The sequence below is a fragment of the Borostomias antarcticus genome, assembly GCF_949987555.1.
Source record: "Borostomias antarcticus genome assembly, chromosome: 24".
NCBI lineage: Eukaryota > Metazoa > Chordata > Actinopteri > Stomiiformes > Stomiidae > Borostomias > Borostomias antarcticus.
The window spans coordinates 11,702,388-11,726,178 of NC_140257.1; the positions used below are offsets into that span (position 1 = coordinate 11,702,388).

At 45.8% G+C, this 23,791-nt stretch overlaps 3 protein-coding genes across 4 annotated transcripts; all 3 read right to left on the minus strand.

Annotated features, from left to right (window-relative positions):
* Positions 1-8,208: 8,208 nt before the first annotated feature.
* Positions 8,209-17,099, minus strand: gpt (glutamic--pyruvic transaminase). 2 transcript variants are annotated; one of them, XM_084458061.1, is made up of 12 exons: positions 16,967-17,099; positions 16,255-16,441; positions 12,434-12,523; positions 12,147-12,255; positions 11,832-11,965; positions 11,430-11,673; positions 10,841-10,920; positions 10,552-10,688; positions 10,112-10,286; positions 9,344-9,499; positions 9,107-9,219; positions 8,209-8,934 (listed from the first exon to the last, which is right to left on the minus strand). In XM_084458061.1, the coding sequence occupies exons 2-12, from the start codon at positions 16,390-16,392 to the stop codon at positions 8,844-8,846; spliced, it is 1,467 nt and encodes a 488-aa protein (XP_084314187.1). In that variant the 5' UTR covers positions 16,393-16,441; positions 16,967-17,099; the 3' UTR covers positions 8,209-8,843. The 2 variants fall into 2 exon arrangements, with proteins under 2 accessions (XP_084314187.1, XP_084314186.1); XM_084458060.1 differs by lacking the exon at positions 16,967-17,099 and having other exon boundaries at positions 16,255-16,958.
* A 2,776-nt stretch (positions 17,100-19,875) lies between these two features.
* On the minus strand, positions 19,876-21,183 carry fuz (fuzzy planar cell polarity protein; the record flags this gene model as incomplete). Its single annotated transcript, XM_084458064.1, has 1 exon — positions 19,876-21,183. One exon carries the CDS (start codon positions 21,181-21,183, stop codon positions 19,876-19,878), a length of 1,308 nt encoding a protein of 435 aa, XP_084314190.1.
* A 1,154-nt stretch (positions 21,184-22,337) lies between these two features.
* Positions 22,338-23,667, minus strand: gng5 (guanine nucleotide binding protein (G protein), gamma 5). Its single transcript, XM_084458095.1, has 3 exons — positions 23,533-23,667; positions 22,895-23,046; positions 22,338-22,603 (listed from the first exon to the last, which is right to left on the minus strand). Exons 1-2 carry the CDS (start codon positions 23,611-23,613, stop codon positions 22,921-22,923), a joined length of 207 nt encoding a protein of 68 aa, XP_084314221.1. The 5' UTR covers positions 23,614-23,667; the 3' UTR covers positions 22,338-22,603; positions 22,895-22,920.
* Positions 23,668-23,791: the final 124 nt, after the last annotated feature.

Genomic DNA, 23,791 nt, shown 5'->3' on the forward strand with positions numbered 1-23,791 from the left:
CAGGTAAAATTATTCTAGCTTACGGAAGTCAAGACCAAATCAGTGGTGGCTAATACGCCTAGTAGCCTAGTAGGCTAGTAGCCTAAACACTGATTAATGAAGTAGGGTAGGCTATTGAGTGCTGTGCCCTAAGGGGTGTATTTTATCGTCCTGTCATTCCCTTTGTGGTGCTTGGCCATTGCTGTCATATAATGGCTCTGTAGTTTATTTAGTGTGTCCCTAAAAGCTTGGTTGTTTCGGCCTAAATATTGCCCTCTTATTCTCTCGCTCTCAAATTATTGGCCTTTGTTTATGTTGTAAAAAAAAAAAAAACATCAGTAGCCTAGGCTTCTATAGTTTTCCTGTATGTTTTTACTGTATAAATGCCAATGCTGAGCACCCTTCTGGTGCTGTGAAAACCATCAGGGCAAAGCGAACCCCCCCAAAAAATGTGCCCACCAGACGCCACTGACCCCTACATGCGTAGTTTCTCTCCCTATATGCAAGTGTGTGTATGGGGGGGCGGTTGGGGGGCATTGGGAGTAATAACAATGTCGGAGAAGACCCTGTGCAAGACCTCACGGTACGCTACTGCATTATAGACAGACATTCCTCATTAAAATAGGAGTAGGGCACTTCAAATCCTATAGTTCATTTTTGTATGGGATGTGATGCACCAGTCACTCTACGCCTACATGTGGTTTATTTTCGGTGATTAGACTGACTGTTGACTGGCACAGCTTTAGGTGGAGGAATGAGCTTAATGTATTGATGCTTTTTTGGGCATGGCTGTAAGCCAGTGCACCTAGTATAGCTTTCGTCCGGTTATCACTCCCTCCCTCCCTCCCTCCGTTACTGCGGACAATGTTGGCGTGCATTTCTTTGTTGGCACCACAAGAGGCAGTAGTGCCAGCACAGCAAAATCAAGAAGGACACCAAAATCGACCCGCCGATCTCCACTGCACAAGTAGAGTAGTGGTGAGAGCATTGGACTCCCACCCTGGAGACTGGGGTTGAAGACCCGGTGGGGATGACTTTATAGGACTATACCCCAAACCTCCACATGTTCATCCTTTCACTCCAACCTTTACCCCTTGCCTTATAGATCAGATCCTGTCCCAACCCCAAGCCTTATTCTAACCCCAACCCACACTAGGGACTGGAAGAAGGACACCAAAACCCACCCGCCGATCTCCACTGCACAAGTAGAGTAGTGGTGAGAGCATTGGACTCCCACCCAGGAGACCGGGGTTCCCGGTGGGGATGACTTTATGTTATCATCAGTGTAACTGCTTTAGCCACTGACCGCTACCATTAATGTTATGGAAGCTGCTGTTAGTTGTTGTGAGCCCATGAGCTAACTGGCTATCCCGCTCTAATTGTGCTGGATTAGCATTGGAAGCATTGGAACTGATGTGTTCAGGTGACAAGACCCATCTTTATTTATCAGACATTACCATCCTACCAGTCCCGCACAGAAACAAGCCAGCCAACGCACATAAGCCAGGCTTGACCTGGCCTGGTTGTTTTATATTGGTGTTTATTTTATGTCTCCTATTGTTGTATACTGTATTGTTTTATTGTTGTTGCTATTTTTGTTGTTGTTGCTCACAAGGAGTCTTGTGAAAGAGACCTAGGGCTCAATTAGTCTACCTTATATTTAATACCAGAACCTGAGAGTGATACACTGATACACAATGTACGCTAACTACATTACTGCATACTGCAGATCGCTCTATGGGTCTGTCTTACGCAAGCATTGCACCTATGGCAGCTGAGAAGATACTGCGGGGTTTATATATCAGTCTGCTGACCTCTGACACACCCACCAAACTAAAGAAAACCTCAAGGAAACATGTCGTTCAACCCAGAAACCATAGCGAAATGGTGCACACCGTTTTCAGATTGAACTCACCCTAGGTCTCAATAGGCCACCTGCTAAATAGAGGAAAAAGGGAAATCTTTCCACTCACAAAACAATGATGTGTTCATGGATCAGTGTGGACAGTCACATGGATAAGCCCATTAGCTGTAGGCCCAAACATGATGCAGCAGAGTAAACAAGTAACCTATATGTGTCCCACTTATCAATCAAATTGGACAGAGCTTTTCAGTGCACCTCTCATATTCAGGCTGTGATGTGACCAGAGATAATAACAAGTAATAACAATGAAGGTAGGTTGAAATGAAACAAAAACAAATTCCCTGAATCAAAATAAGCAGATTGATTTTCAGAAAGACGCCAATCGATGCTCCGCCTGCTGATAGCATAAGTGGGCGGGGTGTCACACCTGCCAATGAGATTGAGCGGTAGAAAGGAGCTTAGTGGCAAATGAAATGGAGGAGGGTAAACACACTGAGGGCAACGGAGAACGATCAATGACTCCAGTCTGGGATTGATTAATTACCCTGTGCGATGGTTCTGAGGCATGGCTACAACAAAGAAACCAAATCAGAACAAGATTTATCACCTTATAGCATTCTCTGCTCCACCACTCAATCCCACTATCCAAGTCATACGCGTCATATGGAAGTGAACAGCCTGTTGTGTTAAGCTTAGCATGAGCATCATTAATGCTCTGATGAGCTAGAGTAGTCATCCTCTGACAGTTTCACAACAGGCCCGTTGACTTTGTATCGTTACTCACATTGAGACATCAGACATTTACAGCTAGGCTAATCACAGTGAGAGGGACGTTGCATTTCCTATTAGTCCATATATCTGCAATTACCTTCAAACCAAGTTAGTCTGAGCTGAATGGGTTCTGTGATTGCAACTTAAGAGAGCTCCGGCACTCTTAAAAGAATCGGTAACACTTTACAATAAGGGTACATTAATAAACATTAGTTAATGCATTATTAAGCATTAAGTAACAGTTAACTAATGTCTCTATTAACCATTTACTAATGTTATGTTAACTAAGGTTAACTCACCTAACCCTAACCCTAACCCTAACCTTAACTAAGGTATTAATTAGAGAGCTCCGGCACTGGTTTGGGCCCAAATCGAAAGAAAGAATCTCCACTTATCATCACACACTACCTTTAGAAGAACAATGGAGTTGCTGATTGGAGACGATCATTCAGAATGCAGATCGAAGTTCCCAACATGCAGCTTCCACGTCTGCTGGCATACCTTAATTGCTCTGTAATGACAACACCCAGACTACGATAATCACAGACTGACGTCAAGACACTATTGACGCCTCAGCCATAGACAGTTGCTGGGTACGTACGTGTTCCCACACACTCAAGAATCCGCAATGTTGAGAGTTCTGTGTGTTAAATATGGTATTAGAATCCTTTATAAACCTGTATAAACCATGTCTAGATGATTATCTTACTATTAACAAGCTATAGATGACCTGGTACACCTTTCCGCTACACTGCCAAAACAACTTGCCAATAATCTGTTTGAACCCCTCCAGTTCTTGCCACCTCCAGAAGTTCTCGGACGACTCCTCTATTGTGGGCTGCATCAGAGCAGATGAGGAGGAGGAGTACAGGGATGTGATCAGGAGATTCGTTGAATGGTCTGAGGAGAACGAGCTCCAACTCAACATCAGTAAGACCAAGGAACTGGTGGTGGACTTCAGAAGGAACAGGAGGCCTCCAGCCCCCATCACCATCAAGGGGGAGGAAGTTGAGATGGTGGACTCATACAACCTGGGAGTGCACCTGAACAACAAACTGGACTAACAACACTGAGGCCTTCTACAGCAAAGGACAGAGCCTGTTCGGTTCTAGACTGTTCTTCCTCAGGAGGCTCAGGTTCTTAGATGTGTGTAGCAAGCTACTGAGGATGCTCTATCAGTCTGTAATTCTAGAGTAGGCAGCTGGAACGCTGGGGGCGGGGTTCTATTCGGAGCAGTATTTCTATTGGCTGGCGGCTCGGATCAGTATTTTATGTTAAAATTTGCCAAAACATAAATTAATTAAAGACACGGCCCTGTCACGGTCTGTTGGGGACCTCTGCGGATTCCTGTGCCAAATATGAATGTTTCCAGGCTAACGAAAGTCCAGACAGAGGGACAGCAGACAGGCGGTCAGGTTGACAGGCCTAGAGTAGTTCATTTATATGGGGGTGGCTGTAGCTCAGTTGGTAGAGCGGGTCGTTCAATGATCGAAGGGTCGGTGGTTCGAATCCCAGCTCCGATGGTCCACATGTCGAAGTGTCCTTGAGCAAGACACCTAACCCCAAAACTGCTCCCAATGAGCAGGTTAGCACCTTGCATGGCAGCTGCCGCCATTGGTGTGTGAATGCGTAAAGCGCTTTGAGTGCCGCTAAGGTGGAAAAGCGCTATATATGTGTAGTCCATTTACCACGTGTTAGATGTGGGAGTGTGTGAATGGTGGGGCAAAAATAAGTCATATCTGGACACAGAATGGTACATCTTGAGAATTGTACAGTATTGTAGCCTACTAAAAGGCGTTTTATTGTCATTACTCCAACGGCTGTTTGAGAATCTATCACGACACTCGAGTGACCACATTCTTGCACTTATGAGCTAAATGGCATCCAATATTAGGACATCTGATAGGGGAATGCTCTTTCGCCAACAGATGGTCTTTCTCCATTTTTTCTCTCCTGACGTCATGTGAAGCATTTGGAATAGGCCAAAGATCTTTTCTCTGCGAGGGCCATGGAGGCATGAAAGCTTGGCATTAGCTGTTATCACTGACCCAGTTCTCTGCCTGAGTAACCATAACCTTTGAACTCAACCACAGACCTCAGAGGGAGGTCAGATCAAACGAGAGGACGGTGACCGTGGAAACAAGCGCAACCAATTAAACGGGAGTGTGGCTTGCTGTGGGAGTGAAGGGGGGGGGGGGGGGGAGATCTGCAGGAAAGACAACGCCCTGCTTAATTAGTGATTGGAGTTTCGTCAAGGATAATTAAAGGTGGCAGCCGCTGCAGACAGTGGAGAAGCAGAACCATTTCAGACAACAAAGGCTATTTCAGTTTAATTGATTCTCTCAATAGCTCTGTCAATCTCTTTCTCCCTCTCTCTCTCCCTCTACTTCAATTTTTCTTTCTCTCTGGAGGTTATGGTGCTTTGAAATGGTGAATGGTGAAACTAGTAGTCTCCCCTCTTCCACACACATAGACACTGTGGTGAGGAAAGCTCATCAGAGACTGAACCACCTCAGACAACTGAGGAAATTCAGAGCGTCCCACCAGATCCACGGAGCTTCTCTTTATCCACGATCGAGAGCATCCTGACTGGGAATATCACCACCTGGTATGAGAACTGCAGCTCTCAGGATCGCAAGGCCCTACAGAGAGTGGTACGGTCAGCTGAACGTACCCTAGGGGGGCCACTCCCCCACCTCGAAGACATCTACTCCAAAAGATGCAAGACCAAAGCCAACAGGATCCTGAGAGACCCCAGACACCCAGGCAACAGGCTGTTCTCTCTGCTACGCTCAGGGAAAAGATACCGCACACACAGGGCGAGCACGGAGAGACTCAGGAAGAGCTTCTTTCTGCAAGCCATCCGGCTCCTGAATGACTCTATCTAATGTATAATACCACTATACCCAGAAGAGCAGGATATCTAGTGTACATAACACAACCACTTACAATGCGATATCATAAACCCCCCGGGATTATTTATTATAGCTATAGCATGTACATAACTCACCAATGCCCCACCCCCAATAGCATGTATAGAAAGGGTACTTATTGTGTAATTAATGTTAATTTGTAAACTTTGTAATTTTCATAAACTTGTAAATTTGGAATAGAGTATTAGAGTTTATCTGTATCAAGCATAATCTTGGAGCCGGCCGCAACATTTCACTTTGACTGTACACCGTGTACACACAGATAAATTAATCGGTAACACTTTACAATAAGGGTACATTAATAAACATTAGTTAATGCATTATTAAGCATTAAGTAACAGTTAACTAATGTCTCTATTAACCATTTACTAATGTTATGTTAACTAAGGTTAACTCACCTAACCCTAACCCTAACCCTAACCTTAACTAAGGTATTAATTAACATTAGTAACCTAACCTAACCCTAAATAAGCATTAGTTAACAGTTAACTAATGTTTTTTGTGACCCTTATTGTAAAGTGTGGCCAAAGAATCTTGTATCTTGAATCAGTATAAGATATAATACAGAAATATATTTTTAAAGGCCTCCTGGGGACCTCATCATCCTCTGCATCGGCAGACAGTGGGCCATCTCCCTGGGGGGGGGGGGTGTGTGTATGTGTGTGTGTGAGTAGACTGTGTCCCATGTGAATGAAGTAGGGTCATCACTCTCTCTCTCACCATGGGGATTGCCGGATGCGCTGTTGTCTTCATTATTCTGCTGATCTCCAACAGCTTTGCTTTTATTGCACTTTAATGACCTTGATTTTTTTGTATTTCCCTTTATTAAGATAATATGGTTGCCCTTGCCCATATCAGCCTCAGTAGATTTCACAAAATAAGCATTACAGCTTTAAACTGACTGATACGTCATGGAGACCCACAGATGTTGATACAAGGTTATTTGGCTCTCTTGGTATCAGATGTACTGTATTCCTGTCAAACAAGGTGGCGTCAATTCAGAATTGTGGTATCAGTTCCAATTCAATTCATTGAATTCTCCAGGATTTGGAATTGGAATTATCGGAAGTAGAATTTAACTAGAAATGGTGCTCAGAGAGCACAGACCTCTGCCCGTGAATGCATTTATATGGCTCTGTGTGTGAGCAGGACATGTTTGGTATTGTTGTACTCATTAGGTTGAGAGCTTCATGCCAGACCGAGTCCCATGTTTCTGTGACCTTCCCATGTTGAGATATGGGTGTTTCAATTCCCCATATTGACAATGAATGGGGGGATTTTTCCAAAAATGAATGGAGGTGAATGGCCGGCCAATTCGGACTAAGGAAATCACATAGCCTACTGTATATGACCGCACAGCCATGGCCTAAGTGTAGCTATACATGACAATGATAAAGTTAATTTGATTCAAGTTCATTTTTGTTTGGTTGGTAATTCGCTCAACAGTTAGCAGTGGGTAATTTAACGTTAGCCCTGTAGGCTAGCTACGCCTGGAGCTAATGACAGACGAGGAGGTGTCTACGGTGTCCACCTGAGAACTGAGAGAAGCTGGAAAACGGACAAGCTGCATGTCTGGTTTGGTATTTTACGGGACTACCTATGGAGTAAGCTGTTAAAGCAAACTGAGTATTTTTGCCCTCTTCTGTTGCCCCAGACCCTTCTGCTTCTCCTATGTGCCCAGCTGTTTTTGACCAGTTTGAGCCTGTATCCATGTCTTCTCTATCGGATGTAGTTCACCACTTGCGACCCACAAACTGCCCTTCAGATAGTATTCCCTCTCGTCTTCTCCAAGACGTTTTTGCTACAGTTGGTTCATGTATTCTTGTTATATCAGGATGTGTTCCAGCCGTTTTCAAACATGTTGTAGCCTAGTCCAGCCTTTCATCAAGAAGCAAACCTAGATCCCTGTGTTCTCTCTAATTTTAGGCTTATGTGCAAATGGCCTTTTTTGTCTAAAGTACTGGAGAAAGTTGTTCTTATTCAGTGGGAATCATTTTTAGATAAAAATTGTATTTGTGTCCACCCTCCTCCCTTACCTTCCTGCCACGCACCGCAAGCTCAGGTGTCCCTGATCTGTCCCTAACATTTCCCTACTGATTGAGTATTTAGAACAGAATAGTACCGTTGTGTTTGGTAGGAAAATCACCAAGTATCAGAAAAGCACTTAACTACATAAACAGCAAAGAACACCAGAGCCAGAGCTTCTTGTAGATTGAGTGCACAAAGTGTGCCCCCAAGTGGAAGTCCACACCGTGACAACACTGACGCTCACTAGCTGGGCCAGAGAAAGACATTTCTGTGGCTTATAGATTCATCTCTTTATTGATTGCAATATAATCAGCACACAATTATCATTTACAAGAGGACATTACTTAATTAAAATATTCAACTGCATGGTACTGTAGGCTACACACCAGGGACACTGATTCTATTCCACCATTGGTACAGAATCTCTAAGGCTTCAGTTCATTCTCTACAGTACCATGCTCATCTTATCGATCGGCTTGTTCCCTCGAGTATGCTCTGGTTGAAACTTGGAAACTCTGCCTTTTCGTTTGCTGCTCCATACTCCTGGAATGATCTCCAAAGCACCTTAAGGATTGATTCTCTCCCATCCTATGGCTAGTTCAAGGCCTTGACCAAAGACCATTGCGTCTCTACCTGTAATAACTTTGGTCGTTTTTATTTTCTGATTGTCGTTGTGTTGTCTACTTCTTATGATTGTACTCTATTTTGATGGGATATATTTAATGTATGCATTTTATGTATGATCGGCATCTTTGAAAATGAGGGTCTCCCTCAATTAATTTTCAAAGCTTTTGAAATAAAGTTTCAAATGAACTTGCCTTGACCTCCTCCCATGGCACATAAAGAAACACAAACATTCTCTAACACTCTCATAGTGACTGTACACACTTGCATACTCACACATACCAAATGTCTGAAATGACAATTATGGAATTCTATCAAGTCTGATAGACATACCTAATATTACAAGTACCTATATAAAAATACTCTTGATTTTCAATAACTATTATACATATCCCTGTCTACATGTTTCCAGTCTTGCAGCGTTGACACAAATTACACTTTAAGATCTACAGCCTGTGTCCAAGGCCTGACATCTTGTAAGGGCTAAAGTGCATTATGACTGTGAACATCAGAGGCACTGTGGGGAAGGCACTCGGTGACAGATTCATTCTGATAGGTTGACTGTGTGTATAATAGTGATCAGGACTACTATACTGTAATAACAGGTGAACTATTCTCTGATGGGCTTTGGGGGACATGGATGGTTAGGAATACTGCTCGGTGAACTTCTGGTGGAACTCCTTCACTTTGTCCAGCAGGATCTCCAGTTTGTCAGCCGGAGGCAAAATGGTCATTCTGGAGCAGGAGAGGGGGTGGGGATGGGGGGGGGGGTGGCGGGGGTTAAGGAAAGAAGATCAGGAACATGAAATAAATCATAAACTATGTGAAGGCACACCTTGGTAAACAGCTAACTTGGGACTTTGAACTGAGATGACTGCACGGTGCTTTATTGTCACGTAAGCCTCACCTGAAGTGGTAGGTTCCGTCTCTCTGGCCGAAGCCGCTCCCAGGAACCAGGCAGATACCCGTTTCCTCCAGCATCCTCATGCAGTAGAACATGTCTGGAGCCTGGCCCTTCTCCTGGAGACCGGCCGAGAGAACGCACAAGGAACGTTACTACATATACAATACAGATTTCAAATATTTGTCATTTTGGAATCCATGAACGGCTGTCTCGGCCGATGCCGCTGGCTGCGGGTCTGACCGTAGCCTTCCGGATGGCTCTCTCAGGCAGGGTGATGCGGGGGAAGGAGTACATGGCCCCCTGCACCGGGTTACAGCTGATCCCGGGAACCGTGTTCAGGATCCGCTCCGTCAGCCGCGCCTTCTCCGCCAGGGCGCTGAGGGTGGCGGTGCGCTCCTGAGAGAGGGAGGGAGAGAGAGAGAGAGAGAGGGAGGGAGGGAGGGAGGGAGGGAGAGAGAGAGAGAAAGGGAGGGAGAGAGAGGGAGGGAGGGAGAGAGAGGGAGGGAGGGAGAGATAGAGAGGGAGGGAGGAAGAGAGAGGGAGGGAGAGAGGGAGGGAGAGAGAGAGGGAGAGAGAGAGAGAGGGAGGGAGGGAGGGAGAGAGGGAGAGAGGGAGAGAGGGAGAGAGAGGGAGGGAGGGGGAGAGAGAGGGAGAGAGAGGGAGAGAGAGGGAGGGAGGGGGAGAGAGAGGGAGGGAGAGAGAGAGAGAGAGGGAGGGAGACAAAGAAAAGAGAACAGGATAGAAAGGAATAAACAAAGGTCAACTGAAAATCTTCTCCGTACCGTGCTGTACAAGGAACTTGTCAAGGACTCGGAAATGTCTTACCAATCAAAAGCAGCCGTCACATTTCGCTATGCCTTTAATTACAGTGTATATTATGTACAGTCTGACATAGGAAATTATGCTAATTATGGTCATCCCTACGCAGATGAATGTATGTGATACATATAACACAACATATTATAAGTAAAACGTGTGGTCAGTGGATTAGGATGCGTGTCTCCAAACCTTGATGAAGGTGTTGTAGGATGGCTCTCCAGGCTGGGGAGAGTTTACCACCAGGTCCATCAGGGCCTGACCAGGGACAGGAGGACACAGACGGACAGACACCAGCTTGGTGAGCTGGGCCTTCACCTCCGGGTCCATGTTGATCACCTCCATGTAACCCCCACGGAAACCACACCTGGGAGAAAGGCAGACAGACATGTAGGCAAGCAGACAGACAGACAGACAGACAGGCAGACAAGGCACACAGACACAGACAAACACACACACAGGCAGATAGACAGAGACAAACAGAGAGACAGGCAGACAGACAGAGAGACAGACAGGCAGAGGTACACCAGTTACAAAGTTCCAGGTAACACCACAAAGCTCAACATCCTATCTGACAGATGATACGGCGACTCCGGCAGAATGAATATGAAAGATCTCGAGGGTTGGCTTACTCTCCCATGTAGCACTTGGAGGTGGAGTGGAAGGAGGCCAGCTCCACGGTGCTGGAGTACTCGGGTCCCATCTCGTACAGCACCTTCTTAAAGGAATGGAACTGGCAACCCTCTGCGTACACATTATCTTGATAAACCTGAGGTCAGGAACAGATGGGTGAGCGTCAGCACTTAGAAGACATATCTCTACAGCAAACGACCAATAAACAATGATCATTATGTTTGTGTTTATGTGGTAGGTCCCTCATCGGTGAAGAAACCTCATTCACACATCTTTTCTTTTTTTTACCTCATCGGCCATCAGGAACAGGTGCTCCTTTGCGGCGAATCGGATCACATCCTCGATGCACTGCCTGCTTTGGACCTGACCTACGGAGAGGACCGCAGGTTAGATCTGGATCTGAAGTCCAGTGATTATAGGATAGGTAATTATAAGCCTACGGCTTCAGCCTATTCCTTTTTCGGTCAATTTTGTTTAGTGTATGGTGTGATTTGGATTGATGTAGTTAAGTATGAAAATGTTTATTTCTGACACTCACACATAATAAGAGCTAAGCCCTAAATGTGTTACCAAAATAAACTATTCATTCATTCATTCATGTCCTGCGGTGACATCTAACGACAGTCCTGGCGTGCACGACGAGTGTACGTCCACCTCCCCACCCAAACAAAGTATGACGATCTATACACCGGTGAACGGACTTGTCTGTGGATTTTTTTTTTAGTCCGCTGATTACCATTAATACTGCCATCCCGGGGGGAAGAGGAGGTAGAAACGGTGTAAACTTCTAAACGTGTCTATACACATCTCATACACGTCTCGTGGCGGCCGCGCGCAGCGGCGGTGGCAGCAAGGGAGCGACGGTGGCTCCGCTGACCTGTGGGGTTGCCGGGGTTGATGACGCAGAGCGCGCGGGGGTTGCAGTGGCGCCGGGCCTCCTCCAGGGCGCGCTGGAGCTCGCTGATGTCCATGCTCCAGCACGTCTCCTCGTTCAGGTAGTAGTTGACCTGCACGGCGCCCAGCTCGGCCAGGGCGGCGGAGTACAGCGGGTACTGGGGGATGGAGATCATCACCCCCGTCCGCGTCGCGCCCTCGCCGCACACCAACAGCTTCAGCATGGTCTGACGGGACACGGGGGGGGGGGGGGGGAACGTACCGTCATCTAAAAACAGCCCCTTCCATTCTTCTCATCGCATTCCCTTCATTTACTGTACCTTCATGCATTTAGAAATTATCTATTATCTCAATAAAAAATAACATCAAAATTCAAAATGCATACCACGATGCCGTCACTGGCCCCAGTTGTGAGGAAGATGTCGTCTGGATCACAGGGCACGCCGCCATCCCTGCGTTCGATGTAGCGAGCCACATCCTGCCGCACGCAGTCGATGCCCTGACTGGCACTGTATGCACCTGGGGGGAGAGAGGGAGAACAGCGAAGGAGAGAACACGATCGATAATAAGGATTTCCCGTCAAGATACAATACAACCACCTTATAAGAGGCTCGTGAGATAACAGGATTCACCCCTAATTCTTTTCTGACACAGTATATCCAGGACGCTACATCAGGTCATCACATGATGAACTACCTACCCATACTGCTCCCTCCACATGACTGCAAAATGCGCCGCGCCCTACTTTTGGCATCCTCAGGAAACCTGCTGTCACTCAGGAGTTCTGGGTACGAGCAGAGTGCCAAGACCTTGAGAGAGAGACGGGGGACAGGGAACGAGTTGAGGGACAGGCAGGGAACTGAGCATCGCGCAGGGCACACGTTTGCATGAGACAGAAAATCTACCACACCTCCACACTTCTTACAGAACGAGTTAAGAATGTCAAGAGGTATTTTGATGAAGGAGGAGCCTAAAAAAGCAACAAACCTGACGGAAGAAGGTGATTGGTTGCTGGCCCATAGCATGGGCATCACCAATATTGGCCTTGATGACCTCAGAAAAGGGCTTCTTGACTCCCTGCAGTACAGAAACAAGTAGAGAAACTTAGATGAAAGGAAAGAGCAAAATATATCTATTCTTTCCGGCAGACATGACTTTGACATATTGCGCTCCCATGAATGTCACATAATGCCAGCACTGCTTCCTAGTAAACAAAAAAGAAAAAAAAAAGAGATATGAGATGATTGTGGTGGTGATACCTCCAAGTTGGAAGTCCACCGTGGAAACATGCAATATGTGTCAATATGAGGGCATGGTTTCAAGCATGTAGGCCTGCTCGTCATCTTATCTTGACAGAGATAAGACACACAGAAGGATACACAGACATAGGAAGACATTGCACAGGGGAAGTTATTAGCTACGGTAGCTTCACTTTAATAGCTTCCGATTGTGAAAGCAGGGGACATATTAAACCAGTGCAAACTAAACTAGTGTAAGAAAAACAAAAAACAAAACAGAACATTTTACTTGGGAGTTTCTATCCAAAATTGTGGCATGAATGTTCCTTCAGAGACCAATAAAAAAGACCAATAAAAAAATAAAAAGGCCCCTCCTTCCGATTCAGGTTGTATCTGAGAACAAACATTTGAAACGCCTGAAGCCACCTTGAAGTCACCCTCTACGCAGAGCTGAGGACAGAATGTGAAGCTGAAGTAGTAGAACATGGTGCCCTCAGAAAGCCTCAATGTTTTTGGGTATTTCACATCCAATAACAACATGGACTGCAGTGAGCGGCCACAACTGGAATACACAAGCAGCCTCTCATCCAATCCAACTACACCGGCTAGACTGGTGAGTTCAGAAAAAAAAAGGCCTACACAGCCATTGGTCACACAACAGAGGTGTATCTCAATCCAGACCAATCAAATGATGTAGGGGAAGTGACACCCCCTGAGTTCAGAGGACCTGCTGTTCATGCCGAGGGGATCTTTTATTACAAACAGATGTCCAGCTCTTGTCTCTGAGAATGTCCTCAAAATCCTGCTTCTGAGATGGCCTTTTATCACATACTGAAGACTGACAAACAGGTCTCTGTTTATATATGGTCTCAAATGCGATTGTACTGTGCCGTAAAAGACAAGTACAGTGTGTTCTGTACAGTATCGTAGGTTTCATGTGACTGCGGTTACCTTAAATTGGCTCTCATTAGTGCTCTGCGAATGCATAGGATCTCTACCCCTTTTACCCCACAGGATAGCACAACACCCAGATGACTTGGCAAGCTCTGGCAACCTAATGGCAACCTAAAAGCACATTTGTAAAAGATTGAGGGTAAAGAGTCGTTTGTGATCGACTCAGATTGTGTGGAAGGAATGTGGTAATGTACGGTCCCCTCTCTCGCCATGGAGATTCTTCAGGCTCTGGTGGCCTCGTGAGGGCCTCCTGTTCATGATCAACCAGCCATTAGCAGAGAACAAAGGACTGACTATACTGGACTCTGATATGGGGAGCTGTTGACTAGGGGGACATGTTGTTTTGGGGACTTACTTTTACTTCTCGGAGTTAGTATTTTCATTTCCAGTTTGACATTAGAAATAGGGGAATTGGTGAAAATGTACAGCAAGCCTTTTCAGGTAGAGTATAAGGAAACTGAACAAGTTCCTAAACAAACAAAACAGAGCAGGTCAGTAGAAGGAGAGAGTCAGGGGACGAAATGCAGTGTTTGGATGTCTTTGGAAATTATGGACGTGTGTGTGTGTGTGTATTATTTTATACAAAAGCAGGCATGTAAATGAAATCTTTGTTCACCGTTTTCCCATAGAAACCTAACACCCACTAGGACTTACTTTTAGGAAGCAGATTCTATAGAGACAGAGAGGGTTGGCTTCACTTGATACTGCATGAACAAAACAAGCAAGACAATGTGGATTGCAGATTAAACCTTGAATACCTGCTACCAAATACACACTATTTAATACACACCAGATATGTTGGGAAAGTCTAAATCTAAATCTGATAAAACAAATACCATCCTGGGTGGCTGAGCCTCGAGGATGAGTCAAAACAAATAGAAGAAACCAAAGGCCATCTGATAAATGTCACTGTTTTCAACCACCCCAAAACCTGCGAGTTCACCTTTCACCCAGGCAGAGGTCCGGGCTGCTCACTCATGTAACTCCTGGAAACGCTCAACACACCAGACTGAGCTCGGTAAACCACCCGCTCTTTTCCATAGCAACCCCTTTAAATGAAGCGAGAGAGGTCAGGGGGAGAGAGAACGAGACCCAGCCGGACAGTGTGCACTTAAGCACATCTCCCCAAATAACAGTATTGCATTAATTGTGTGAACATTGACAACATTTTTATGTGTAATGTCAACCGTCTCAATATGCTCTCAAGTGGGCCATTACATCTTAGAAGATAAAGCTGTATTTTTTATTGACAATTTAATCACTAAGGAAGAGGGGGAGAGAGAGAGAGAGAGAGAGAGAGATAGAGAGAGAGAGAGAGAGAGAGAGAGATGGTCACCACCATCTCCCAGGACCTCAAGTGGGAGCTGTACAACGGACAAGAAGGATTGTGGCTGACCCCTCCCAACCCGGTCACGGTCTCTTCAACCCTCTCCCCTCTGGCAGGAGACTGCAGTCCATCAGGACCGGGTCCACATGCCAAAAAAACGGTTTCTTTTCCTTTGCCATCAGATTCATTAACAAGGCTTGTGCCCCCCCCCCAAAACACACACTGACTCTATACCCCCTGCACCACACCCCCTTGCACACAACCTCTGATTGTTCCACATATCTCAACGGCACACATATTGCACACACTGTATACATCACACTAAAATCTGCACACACACTGTACACACACTCCATTTTGTACATATTACATGAATTGCATTTGTGCCCCCCTTTTTTAATAGTATATCGTATTTCTATATATTGCATTTTGTTTGAACTGTTTTTTGTATTGCGTTTGCACTGTCCTGTACCCTGTCCTATGTTGTTTGCAACAACGTATGCCATTACCTTAGACAAATTAATGTGTGTACCATATACATGGCCAATAAAAACAGATCTTGAATCAGATTTTGAGATAGAGGGAGAGGGAGAGAGAGGGAGGGAGAGAGAGAGGGAGAGGGAGAGAGAGAGAGAGAGAGGAACTAAACTGATCTGAAATGAACTTCTGATTAACTACTAGACTGACGTGGGTGTATAAAAAGAGGCAGTGACCGGTCACAGTCTCCTCATTGGAGAACATTTAGTGGGGTGGAGCACAGGACAAGCTGAAAACAATTTGTACGAGAATTAGAGGGGGACGTGCTGATCTTAAAGACAAAAACTGCAAATGTAAAACATCCAAAGATTTTTATTTTTTTAATTGTTGGTTTCTTGAATGGCAAGCATCTGGTGTCAGAGTAAGCAAGTACTTTCCCACCACCTAGGTTTATAATAAAGAAATATGTATTCTAACGGCATGCATCCTCTCTCGTGTTTCGTTCAGTTCACTCGCCCACAGTTCAGTCTTTCGTCTCTCGAGAGTAGAAGGCTATTAGCCTACATAATAATTAGTGATGATGGAAATAGAGAACCCTTCAAAGGAAATACTTTGATTATGCAATCTAGTACGTGTCACTATGTCAGATCAAGAGCATGGGTGAGTGCGGCCAAGGCACTCTGATCTGGGGTGCGGAGTTTGGAGAATGTGACTTGCTCTCTCAAAAGACGATTGATTGCCTTATGCATACAGGACTAATATTAGGCTCTAGTGCATGACATACACAGTCACATGCGATTGACATTGCTTACCTCTTTTAGCTCCTTCTCGATCTGCATTGCGCGCTGCACGATGGGTCCGCGCACGGCGTATTCAACCTTCTTGACGGCGGGGTTCATGGTGTCGACAGTCAACACTTTGCCCCGGGAGGCCACTCCGTTCTCGGACATCTTCTCTTGGACACGACCCCACCGCGCTGCGCTGATTCCTGAAAAAGCTCTAGCGGGGGAAGACGGGGAGAACATCGGAGAGGGGATCATCATTGATGGGACACCGGACGCGGGGTGCCCGGCGGAGTCGTGCGCCCTACTGCTGAATATAAAGTCATTTCGTCCCCTGGCCAGAATCCGCGCACTCCTAGAAGGCAACATTTGTATCCGCGAAGTAGACTTCTACAAAATTTCTTTACAACACTTCGTCAACTAAGTTATGAAGCGCTGTGACTCCAGTGACCACCCTCAGACTCGACGAATGCACATGTGGCGTTGCACAAAAGGTAACATGCTGAAACAAGCCGGAGACCTTTGAACCTTACAAAGATAGGACGTTTAAAAAAAGATAGGACGTTTAAAAATAAAATAAAAAAGAGGGAGGGAAAAAGTCAGGGAAAGTGAGACACCTGAGATGCTGACTGCCCAAGTCCAGACTGAATATTTTTTAACCTGAATTGAATGTAGGCTATTGCGCGCACGTGGGAACATTCCGCTGTACCCTTTGTGTTCATCCCACCCCCCTATTACGCACCGGGTGGTTGTCAGTCAAGGTCGGTTCTCCGGTTACCGAGACGATAGACAGAACCGATGAACGTATGCCAGAGGACCAGGTGGCTTCAAACGTTCTCTGCAGCTTCGTGGAACGCCCTCTCTTTCTTCAGTGGACAGTTAAGTGACATTTGGGAGGAGACTGTGGAGAATGCCATTCTGCAGAAAATGAGCACAACTCCTCCTATTTGGACATGAGCCGAGTCGACTTTGAGCATCAGTGTGCAGCACAGCAGCATATGCAATGTAGCCTACAGCCGGCCATGTTGTATCATATCTTAAACGTATGCAGTCTGTGCATTGTTTCAATTATCTTTTTTGTGATTTAAGAACGCACGTACGCACGTAGGCTATTGTGTGTTGCATGAACAGTGTTGACATAGAAAGACAACCCCTAATCTTACACTGGCATTGTGGGAATGTGGATGAACAAGGTCAGGCCAAGCTGACCTCAAGCCCTGTGAGTGGAGGAGGGTCACATATCAGCTGTCAAACTGTGAGGCCCTGCTGAGGAAACACAACATCTGTCCTCTTCCTCCCTCACAGAGAGAGAGAGAGAGGGGGAGAGAAAATGCAATCTGTACAAAGTATCACTACAGTTTACTTGGAGTCGGCTTCTCTTTCAGCGAGTTGTAGTTCCATGTTACTGAGTGCCCATTGACCAATGCGTGTGGCACGGTGAGTCAAAAAATACAAGCTAAAAGTCGCTTGATGCTGATAAAGTCCGATTAGATTACATGCTTTGAACAAGCAACTGAAGAACGTCAACAGAAGTGACCCGCCTCACCACCTGAAGGGCCTGAGCTGACATTACTTTCTGAAGGCTATAAGCCTGCAACATGTTGCAACAAGTTGCTTCACATGTTCTATCAGTCTGTTGTTGCGAGCAGCATCTTCTGTGGTGTGCTGGGGCGAAGGCATCAAAGCAAAGGATGCCAACAGACTGAATAAACTCATGAAGAAAGTTGAGTCTGTCATTGGATCCTGGTCACAATGGAGGAGGTGGTGGAGGACAGAATGCTGGCAAAACCGCTAGTGATCTTGGATAATGCACTCATTCAACACCAGTGTGTAAAAGGGCTGATATAGGAGGTCATTCCTGTCGGTTACTATTAGACTCTACAATTCATCTGCCTTTGCTAGGCCTGCTTACATCGAACTGTTTGTGGACTAAACCTACTGTATGCGATCATTTGTTTTTAACATTTTGCCCTTTGCACATCTTTGCACATTAGACAGAGCACTTGCATGTGCCCAAACATTGAGTATATTTCAACTGCTATTGAGTATTTTAATGTGTTTATAATTTGTTGTCATGTGTTTCTTAATGTATCTGCTACTATGACAATTCAATTTCCCTTAGATATAGATAGATAAGGGATAAATAAAGTAATCTATCTATCTATATGGCGTCCTCTTTCTGTCTGTCTTTCTTCATGCTAACCAACCATAGGCTTACATCTGCCTATAATGGATGATCACCAACATCACTCAGTAACAGCTGTACATACAGTGAAGCTCATACTCTACTCTTCTAGCCAGCAGACACACACCAGCAGGACTGTCAGTTTAAGTGGAAAAGCAATCCCACAGGCATAATCAACAATAGAATAAATAGCCATTGACAATATAAGACATTTTAAAAAAAATATATATATTGCAACAGTCGGTTAAATGATTGCAGGTCTCCTTGTGTTCTCTCTCTCCGTCTTGAATTGTTATCATGTTTGACGAATGTGATGAGTTATTAATCTACCTGCTGCCATAACCATTACTGTACTTGTTTTGCCAAACACATCTATTCACCACACACTGTGATAAAGTCCAAGATCACTACAATATAATATTATAATGCGCCATGCACCAGATCCCCTTCCTGTCTGTTACTTATTACATATAAATATGTAACTTAACTGATAAATTCGCCTCAATAAAACCTTACGAAGTCAATGAAATGCAGGTGGTTTTTGCAAGTAGTCTGGTGAGCTTAATCTAACCTGGAAGCCAGACTTCCTTGCAAAAAGAAGCAGCTTATTCTACACTAGTTTCTGAAGATGTGGCATACCTAAATATCTAATAGTCTATTTGAAATCATTTCTAATACTTTCCTGTGCATGATTGATCTTGCCTGATAGAATGGATCCAATGGGCTGTTTCCAAAAATTCAAACCCCACCCACCTGACACCTCAGACTTGAACAAACTAGTATTTCAAATACTATTTAACCCAGGTCTTTGTGGAGCTATTGTTTCAAAGTAGTACTATAAAACCAAACCTCATTCTAAAGATTACTGTTTTAGCGTAGAATACGCTTTTTTTTTTTTTTTGCAAGGAAGTCTGGCTTCCAGGCTAGATTAAGCTCACCAGAACCTGTGTTAACAGCAAACTTCACCATAAGTGCTTATTTAGTAAAAGCACAAAAAGGCTTACTCACATATTCATTAAAGTTATCTAAATAATCTAACACTTTATTACATAATTTCAAAATAGAATTCAGATTTAATAATCACACAGATCTTCACAGTAAAAATATTCTACAACAAAAAAATCATTTCAACTTGTTTCTGTGAAAGAGACCACTTGACATTGGATTTAGCTGTCAAATGATATCAGTAGAAGACAATTGAAAGAACACAGTGGTTCAGCACGTTCTTCAAATAACAGGATGCAACAGTTATGAACTTATGTGGGTTTAACAGGTGCCCTTGGTTCTGCAACAGTAGTTTAAAGTCTAGTGTCAGAGTTGTTAACGATGTAACAATTTGTGGGATATGCAAGAACCAGACATGGTTCTTCACAGAGGCACATGATACAGTAGATAAAAGCTTTAGCCATCATCAGTAATGTACGCATGACTTTCTAACACAAAGTAATACACAGCCCATTGTCAAGCTAAAAGCCTGTGGCTGTTGTGATGGCAGAGAGGGTCTGCGTGGCCACAGAGCGGAGGGCGAAGGTGGGCACGGAGAGCGCCGTCAGCAGGCAGAGCTGGCGCTGGGGAGTCTGCAGGCCAAAGCACTTACACTCCTCCGTCACCAGGTAGCACTGCAGAGGCTGGTGGGTGAATCCCAGGGCAAAGTCCTCGTGTAGGGCGTCCCCTCGCTGGGCCCTCTCTGCTGGGGACAGGGCCTCCTCCAGGCTGAAGTAGCGAGTGGCGGTGAAGGTGTAGAAGAGCCTGAGCAGCTCCCAGCACCGAGACTTGGAGGGTGGTGGGGGGTCGCCGGGAGGAGCACCGGCGACCGTCCTCACGCAGGAGATGGAGCGCCGGGACTCCCTGTTGATGAGCAGAAGCGCCAGCACGTCGGGACGGAGGGCGACGGCGCCCGGCAGGCATCGCTCGCCGACGGACAGGCAGCCTCTCAGGGCCTCCGCCAGGGGAGACCAGTAGCGTCCCACAAGCTCGCTCTCAGCCCTGTGCAGGGAGGGGCTGGGGCCACACAGCACGCACACATCCGCCCCCGGGAGCAGCTGCAGGCGGAGCAGACGGTGGGCCACCGTCGGGCTGCCCTGGGGCAGGAAGACGGGGTAGTCGCAGGAGGCTGAGCCAGAGAGGGACAGAGAGCGCGCCAGAGCAGAGAGGAGCACCACCTCCTGTGGAGCCAGGCGCCACCACTTCCCTGTGGCGGCAGCTATCCGTCCGTGGACCATCAGGCAGCCAAACTCGCTGTCCGCAGCCTGGGTGAAGCCCTCCAGGGCCTCCTGGAGAAGGGCGGCGTTGGGGGGCACCAGGCAGTCGGCACAGTGGGTCAGGTCCCCCATGGTGCCCTCCTGTCCTCCCTCCAACAGTTGGTCTATAAGGCGGTAGCAGGAGCGCAGGTCCCTCTTAAGGCGCTCCACGTTCCTCACGTTGGCCAGCTCGTCCTGCCCCAGCACGAGGACCATGCAGTTCCATACATTCTCCAGCAGACGACGTAGGTGGAGGTCCTCGCTGGAACTACCTCCGGCGCCACACTGCTGCCCACCGCTCACGGCAATGAGCATCACGCTGTCCTGGAACACCCTCCACACCACCTTACTGCCGCGGTCGGTCTCGCAGCTGGACAGCACCACTTCCTGGCCTCCTCCGAACATATGCACCCCATTCAGTGAGCCAATGACAGAGAACGGGAGTTGTTTTGATGCACCCCGTGTGAACAGGGGCACCCCGCTGTTGGCTGTGAGACACAGGAGCTGGATCGACCCATCCTGGAGCATCATCATGTGGTCGCTGGCTTTGCACCGCTGACGTGACCGGTCCTCACTTGTTTATGGATTATTGTTATTCTGGAGCATATAGCTATCCCGCTAGCTTAACGTTACCATGTTGCTCATGACGATTCACTGCAGCAAGCAAAGAAATTGGAATGCATTTCATTTGTAATAGCTCACTAGTTAGCAAAGTGAAAGTAACTTTGAAGTGCATGCAAGAAGTAATGAGTAGTAGTAGTAGTAGTAGTAAGTACGGAGCTGAATCTGTTCCTAGCTAAGGACCAGTGCTGCTAGCTTAGCTAGGCTAGCTACACACGAAACTACTATGATCAAGTTACCACGGCAACTGGCTAAACTCATTCGCCCAATCGCAGATATCCCACAAGCTGATCCAAGACCAGTTGGGAAATAAACCGCTCAATGGAAAGAGAGAGACAAGAGGGGGGAACCGATCTCAGTTCAGTGTTTACAACAAGTCGGCTTTACCTCTTCCGATTTCCGCCCTCGTGATTAGGAATTTAGGAACACGATTTTAGACGCCGATGTAGCATGATAGACGTCTGCCTGGGCGGAGTTTTGTCTTCGGGACAAAAAGGTACGAATGACAAAAAGGGAAATCCCTATTGTGTTTGTGACGATATTTAATTACTTATTTTCATACCCACCAATATTGATACCCATCATTATTCTACAGCATGGAATGAAATACCTATGGTCTCACTTGCTGAATTACAAGATCTTAGATTGAGTCGAGACACCACCAGTACCTAGACACCGTGGTAGATAGTCAACTGTGATTATTTGCAAATTTTACTCATGACCTTACACTCATTTGGACTGTAGCTAATGGTGACATCCCAAGATAAAACAATCTAATGTTCAACTTATAAAGTTACTCTTTTCCATGTTAACCCCCTTCAAATGTGAGAATTTAACAGAGAATTGGACACAGTATAAAAAAGGTGAAATGTGAAAGGATCAGGCTTCTCAGAACAGTGAAGGGATGTGAATGAGCGATCTCTTTGTAATGGAACACAATCTAGCCAAAACATTAGAATGGCTTACAGTGTCTAATGAGAATGGAGGATTGTTCCACCATCATTGCACCATAATTTAACCTCAAGTATAGAAAAATACATCCCAAACTTGCATGTAGTAGAGAAAGAATGTTTTATTTACTAAATACAAAAAGTCTAGATCAATGATGAATAAAATAGAATAGAAAAGGCACAATAATTTACTTGAAAACCACACTGTGCCATGAAATATAACCTAGTCGTCTTCCCTCTAATGTGGCTGAAAATAGGTGGCAATCTTCCTGACGTGCGTCTGAAATGTTAATACACTTTAAAAGATCTTGTGGCAGTGGAATGCCTTGGCATGGAGATCAGTGTCGAGGTCAACGTTTTCCCTGTTGCAGCGAAATGAAGGCCTATGGGTAAGGAAGAAATGAGAAAAGTTCAAGACTCCAGAACAGGAAAATCATTCCAGTCTACAACAACAAACACGTAGTTTAGGGCATTGTAATATTTTAAGTAAATTAAATAAAGGCTGAATCTCAGAAGTCTTCCCTTAACCCTTGCTCCTTCTCACCATGCCCCTTTCTCAAAACACACTGGAGGAAAGGACCCCGGCATCCGCTAAACACATTTATATAGGAGACCAGGAAAAGGGTAAATACCTCTGAGATTAAACCAGTGTTTCTTGATTAACTGGAACTCACCAAAGAACATAGTAGTTGGTTAAGTCTCACAAGAAGGAGCACACTCCCTTTGGTCTGAAGGGGTTGGTGCTGGTTGAGACCCCTGTAAGGAGGGGGTCCTGGAGAGCATTCTGCATGCAGAACTGCTGGAGGTCTGCAGCTGCCTGAGAGACCTGAGAGGTTACAACAAAAGAGGAACAGTGTCATGTGCTATTCACCTAGCACTGGTTGCCTACAAAGCATTGTGTGCTGCTAGTTAAATAGCTACAGTCTGAGTATGAAGCTAGCAACTGTTGCATGGGGAGTGGCCAATTAACTAGCTCGCCGGGCTCTATGATTAGCTAGACAGATCCCACGGTCCTGCACAACAAGAATAATCGGATCATTTTAAGCTCCTTCTTCGACAATATGGAAAGAAGCTTATCAGGTCGGCTAGAGTAGCGTTACCTCTGCCGAGTAATTTGTTAGTTAGCCAGCTGTTGGCATGCCCGCTTCCCTAGCTAAGCTGCTGGCTTGCTAGCTAGTCTTGCTACCATCACAGTGAGCTTTGCCTTCCACGCCCTTAGCTTGCTGCTAGCTAACGTTAGCTACTGATGCTACTAGCTAGTAAGCTGGCGGATTTAACAGTGATTTACTTAGAAAATGAAATCAATCATTACCTTCACTCTGTTTATGCTCGCTTCAAAGCGCAGCTGCTGAACAACTTTCTTCATGGCGATAAGATTGGATGAACCAGACATATTTGCAGACAGACGCTGTGGCGTTAGCTCGATGTGAAAACAAAGCAAGGAGCAAAGGCGATCACACATCCGGTTGATTCTTCCTTTTGACGTAGCTGGCTTGGGGGCTGTGCCTGTCAACATCCAACAGCATCCAGTAGGGGTCAGAAAAACACTACAGAAGGGACTGACGTTAGGG

Bases quoted from the DNA above. Each gene is read 5' to 3' on its own strand.
- gng5 (XM_084458095.1), bottom strand. From the start codon at position 23,613: ATGTCTGGTTCATCCAATCTTATCGCCATGAAGAAAGTTGTTCAGCAG. The intron at 23,047-23,532 runs GTAATGATTGAT...GTAACCTCTCAG, and splicing joins CGAGCATAAACAGAGTGAAG to GTCTCTCAGGCAGCTGCAGA.
- gpt (XM_084458060.1), bottom strand. From the start codon at position 16,593: ATGTTGCCTTCTAGGAGTGCGCGGATTCTGGCCAGGGGACGAAATGAC. The intron at 12,524-16,254 runs GTAAGCAATGTC...TCTGTACTGCAG, and splicing joins TCGAGAAGGAGCTAAAAGAG to GGAGTCAAGAAGCCCTTTTC. The intron at 10,921-11,429 runs GTCAGCGGAGCC...TCCTCTCCGTAG, and splicing joins CAACCCCGGCAACCCCACAG to GTCAGGTCCAAAGCAGGCAG.